The following is a 6,000-nucleotide window of genomic DNA, read 5'->3' as shown; positions in this document are numbered from 1 at the left end:
GATATAGTTAAGTAGTGTAACCCTGGTCATGACCCAGCTGGTCTCTCAGTAACACATGTAGTCAACATTCATATCTTGCTAACGTTATACAAACTACATTTGTGTGGGAAAACATCTTACCACATGAGGAAACATGTGTCATTATAGCACGTATGATTGTAATGTATAGATCATGAATATGTGATCATTGAGCTGGTACTTCTGTCCCAGGTCATATAGCGCCCCCCCCCCCCCCCCACACACACGTTCCAGGTCATATAGCGCCCCACACACACACATCCCAGGTCATATAGCGCCCCCCACACACACACGTTCCAGGTCATGTAGCGCCCCCCCACACACACACGTCCCAGGTCATATAGCGCCCCACCCAAACACACACGTCCCAGGTCATATAGCGCCCCCCCCCCCCCACACACACACGTCTCACGTCGTATAGCGCTCCATACACGCACGTCCCAGGTCATATAGCGCCTCCCCACACACACACACGTCCCAGATCATATACCACCCCACACACACACGTCCCAGGTCATTAGCGCCCCCCCCCCCCACACACACACACACGTCTCACGTCGTATAGCGCTCCATACACGCACGTCCCAGGTCATATACCGCTCCATACACGCACCTCCCAGGTCATATAGCGCCTCCCCCACACACACGTCCTAGGTCATATAGCGCCCCACACACACACACGTCCCAGGTCATATAGCGCCACACACACACACACACACACACACACACACACGTCCCAAGTCATATAGTGCCCCCCCCCCCACATACACACATATACGTCCCAGGTCATTTAGCGCCACACACACGCACACACACCTCCCAGGTCATATAGAGCCACACACACACACGTCCCAGGTCATATAGCGCCACACACACACACACACACACGTCCCAGGTCATATAGCGCCCCACACACACACGGCCCAGGTCATAGCGCCACGCGAGCGAGTGCGCGCGCGCGCGCGCACACACACACACACACACACGTCCCAGGTCATATAGCGCCACACACACACACACACACACACACACACACACACACACGTCCCAGGTCATATAGCGCCACACACACACACACACACTCACACACACACACACACACACACACACACACACGTCCCAAGTCATATAGCGCCCCCCCCCCCCACATACACACACACACACACACACGTCCTAGGTCATATAGCGCCACACACACACACACACGTCCCAGGTCATATAGCGACCCACACACACACGCGTCCCAGGTCGTATAGCGCCCCACACACACACGTCCCAGGTCATATAGCACCACGCGCGCGCGCGCGCGCACACGCACACACACACACACACACACACACACACACACACACACACACATACATACATACATACACATTCACACGTCCCAGGTCATATAGCGCTCCCCACCACACACAGACGTCTCACGTCGTATAGCGCTCCATACACGCACGTCCCAGGTCATATAGCGCCCCCCCACACACACACGTCGCAGGTCATATAGCGCCGCGCGCGCGCGCGCACACACACACACACACACACACACACACACACACACGTCCCAGGTCATATAGCGCCCCCCCCCACACACAGACGTCTCACGTCGTATAGCGCTCCATTCACGCACGTCTCAGGTCATATAGCGCCCCACACACGCACGTCCCACATCATATAACGCCCCTCACACGCACGTCCCATGTCATATAGCGCCTCCCCCATACACACGTCCCAGGTCATATAGCCCCCCCACACACACACGTCCCATGTCATATAGCGCCTCCCCCCCACACACGTCCCAGGTCATATATCCCCCCCCCCACACACACACACGTCCCAGGTCGTATAGTACCCCGCACACTCACGTCTCAGGTCATATAACGCTCCACGCACGTCCCAGGTAATATAAGCGCCCCCCACACACACGTCCCAGGTCATGTTGCGCCCCCCCCCTCTCACCCACCCACACACACACACACACACACACACACACACACACACACACACACACACACACACACACACACACATCCCAGGTCATAATCGCTTCCCACACACATGTTCCAGGTCATACAGCTCCCCACACACGCACATCCCAGGTCATATAACGCCTGGAAAACAGACAAAGGCCACATCCTTTCACACTCAGCCTCTAGCTGTCATGTATAATGCATCGAAACCACAGCTCCCTTTCCACATCCAGGCCCCACACAACTTTCCATGGTTTACCCCAGACGCTTCACATGCCCTGGTTTAATCCATTGACAGCACGTCGACCCCGGTATACCACATCGTTCCAATTTACTATTTTTGGCACACCTCTCAACCTCTAGTGTGCCCAGGCCCCGATCGCTCAAAATATTTTTCACTCCATCCTTCCACCTCCAATTTGGTCTCCCACTTCTCCTTGTTCCCTCCACCTCTGACACATATATCCTCTTTGTCAATCTTTCCTCACTCATTCACTCGATCAAACCACCTCACACTTCATATTGTCCTCAAACATCTCATTTCCAACACATCCATTCTCCTCCGCACCACCCTATTTATAGACCATGCCTCATAACCATATAATATTGTTGGAACCACTAATCCTTCTAACATACCATTTTTGCTCTCCCAGATAATGTTCTCTCCTTTCACACACTATTCATCGCTCCCAGAACCTTCGCTCCCTCCCCCACCCTGTGACTCACTTCCGCTTCAATCGTTCCATCCGCTGCTAAGTCCGCCCCCAGATATCTAAAATACTTCACTTCCTCCAATTTTTCTCCATTCAAACTTACATTCCAATTCACTTGTCCCCAATTCATACTGAACTTAATGACCTTGTTCTTATTCGCATTTACTGTCAGCTTTCTCCTTTCACACTTCTCCAAACTCAGTCACCAACCTTTGCAGTTTCTCACCCGGATCAGCCACTAGAGCTGTATCATTGGCGAACAACAATTGACTCGCTTCCCAGGCCCTCTCATCCCCAACAGACTGCATATCCGCTCATCTCTCCAAAACTCTTGCATTTACCTATCTAACAACTCCGTCCATAAATGAATTAAACAACCATGGAGACATCACACACGCCTGCCGCAAACGGACATTTACTGGGAACCAATCACTCTCCTCTCTTCCTACTCGTGTACATGCCTTACATCCTTGGTAGAAACTTTTCACTGCTTCTAGCAAGTTGCCTTCCACACCATATACTCTTAAGACCTTCCACGAAGCATCTCTATCAACCCTATAATATGTCTTCTCCAGATCCATAAATGCTTCATACAAATCCATCTGTTTTTCTTTGTATTTTTCACATACATTTTTCAAAGCAAACACCTGATCCACACATCCTCTACCACTTCTGAAACCACACTGCTCTCCCCCATTCTGATGCTCTGTACATGCCTTCACCCTCTCAATCAATACCCTCTCATATGATTCCTTATTAGTACTCAAACGTATGCCTCTGTAGTTTGAACACTCACCTTTATCCCCTTTGCCTTTATGCAGTGGCACTGTGCATGCATTATGCCAATCCTCGGGCACTTCACCATGATCCATACATACATTGAATATCCTGACCAATCAATCAACAACACAGTCAACCCTTTTCTTAATATATTCCACAGCAATACCATCCAAACCTGCCGCCTTGCCAGATTTCATCTTCCGCAAAGCTCTCACTACCTCTTCTCTGTTTACCAAATCATTCTCCCTGATCCTCTCACTTCGCACATCACCTGGACCAAAACACCCTATATCTGCCATTCTATCAACCACATTCAGCAAACCTTCAAAATACTCACTCCATCTGGTTCTCACTTCACCACTACTTGTTATTACCTCCCCATTAGCCTCCTTCACCGATGTTCCCATTTGTTCTCTTGTCTTACGCACTTTATTTACCTCCTTCCAAAACATCTTTTTATATACCCAAAACTCACCCCAACTCTCGTTTGCCCTCTTTTTCACCACTTGCATCTTTCTCTTGACCTCCTGCCGCTTTCTTTTATACATCTTCCTGTCATTTACACTCCTTCCCTGCAAGTATCGTCCAAACGCGTCTCTTTTCTCTCTCGCTAACAACCTTACTTCTTCATCCCACTTCTCACTACCCTTTCTAATCTGCCCACCTCCCACCTTTCTCATGCCACATGCGTCTTTAAGCGCAAGCCATTACTGCTTCCCTAAATATATCCCATTCCTCACCCACTCCCTTCACTTCATTTGCTCTCACCTTTTGCCATTCTACACTCAGTCTCTCCTGGTACTTCCTCACACGTCTCCTTTCCAAGCTCACTTAATCTCACCACTCTCTTCTCCCCAACATTCTTCTTTTCTGGAAACCCCAACAAATCTTCAAATTCGCCTCCACAAGATATTTATGTATACTCGCGGGAGTTTGTTAGTGAAGTGTTTGTATCATTGCAGAACAAGATGGTAAAGGAGCTGGTGAAGGAGAGACGACCAAGAGAAGTTGACGGGTATGTGGGCTTCGCCAACCTTCCCAACCAGGTGTACCGCAAGGCCGTCAAACGAGGCTTCGAGTTCTCCCTCATGGTAGTTGGTGAGTAGTGCATTCATCATCATGGTAGTTGGTGAGTAGTGTATTCATCATCATGGTAGTTGGTGAGTAGTGTATTCATCATCATGGTAGTTGGTGAGTAGTGTATTCATCATCATGGTAGTTGGTGAGTAGTGTATTCATCATCATGGTAGTTGGTGAGTATTGCATTCATCATCATGGTAGTTGGTGAGTAGTGTATTCATCATGGTAGTTGGTGAGTAGTGTATTCATCATCATGGTAGTTGGTGAGTAGTGTATTCATCATCATGGTAGTTGGTGAGTAGTGTATTCATCATCATGGTAGTTGGTGAGTAGTGTATTCATCATGGTAGTTGGTGAGTATTGCATTCATCATCATGGTAGTTGGTGAGTACTGCATTCATCATCATGGTAGTTGGTGAGTAGTGTATTCATCATCAGGGTAGTTGGTGAGTAGTGCATTCATCATCATGGTAGTTAGTGAGTAGTGTATTCATCATCATGGTAGTTGGTGAGTAGTGCATTCATCATCATGGTAGTTGGTGAGCAATGTATTCATCATCATGATAGTTGGTGAGTAGTGTATTCATCAACATGGTAGTTGGTGAGTAGTGTATTCATCATCATGGTAGTTGGTGAGTAGTGTATTCATCATCATGGTAGTTGGTGAGTAGTGTATTCATCATCATGGTAGTTGGTGAGTAGTGTATTCATCATCATGGTAGTTGGTGAGCAGTGTATTCATCATGGTAGTTGGTGAGTAGTGTATTCATCATCATGGTAGTTGGTGAGCAGTGTATTCATCATCATGGAAGTTGGTGAGTAGTGTATTCATCATCATGGTAGTTGGTAAGTAGTGTATTCATCATCATGGTAGTTGGTGAGTAGTGTATTCATCAACATGGTAGTTGGTGAGTAGTGTATTCATCATCATGGTAGTTGGTGAGCAATGTATTCATCATCATGGAGGTTGGTGAGTAGTGTATTCATCAACATGGTAGTTGGTGAGTAGTGTATTCATCATCATGGTAGTTGGTGAGCAGTGTATTCATCATCATGGTAGTTGGTGAGTAGTGTATTCATCATCATGGTAGTTGGTGAGCAGTGTATTCATCATCATGGTAGTTGGTGAGTAGTGTATTCATCATCATGGTAGTTGGTGAGTAGTGTATTCATCATCATGGTAGTTGGTGAGTAGTGTATTCATCATCATGGTAGTTGGTGAGTATTGCATTCATCATAATAGTTGGTGAGTAGTGCATTCATCATCATGGTAGTTGGTGAGTAGTGCATTCATCATCATGGTAGTTGGTGAGTAGTGCATTCATCATGGTAGTTGGTGAGTAGTGCATTCATCATCATGGTAGTTGGTGAGTAGTGCATTCATCATCATGGTAGTTGGTGAGTAGTGTATTCATCATCATGGTAGTTGGTGAGTAGTGCAT

General features: G+C 47.7%; 1 protein-coding gene across 3 annotated transcripts in view; it reads left to right on the top strand.

Annotated features, from left to right (window-relative positions):
• The first annotated feature begins 4,420 nt into the window (after positions 1 to 4,420).
• The window catches only part of pnut (septin 7-like protein pnut), a 150,678-nt gene continuing 149,098 nt past the window's right edge, over positions 4,421 to 6,000 (top strand). For 2 of the 3 annotated variants that reach the window (XR_011714256.1, XM_071675083.1), the window contains exon 1: positions 4,422 to 4,576. Coding sequence is in view for 2 of the 3 variants with exons in the window: in XM_071675083.1 (XP_071531184.1) it covers positions 4,447 to 4,576 (130 nt within the window). In the remaining variant the exon portion in view is untranslated. Of the gene's footprint in view, positions 4,577 to 6,000 lie in introns of all 3 variants that reach the window. The other variant, XM_071675074.1, reaches the window with a different exon arrangement.

This window comes from Panulirus ornatus, chromosome 2 (genome assembly GCF_036320965.1).
Source record: "Panulirus ornatus isolate Po-2019 chromosome 2, ASM3632096v1, whole genome shotgun sequence".
In the NCBI taxonomy this organism is placed as follows: Eukaryota; Metazoa; Arthropoda; class Malacostraca; order Decapoda; family Palinuridae; genus Panulirus; species Panulirus ornatus.
The sequence above is the reverse complement of the archived record's forward strand: the minus strand, read 5'-3'. Positions and strand labels throughout refer to the sequence as shown.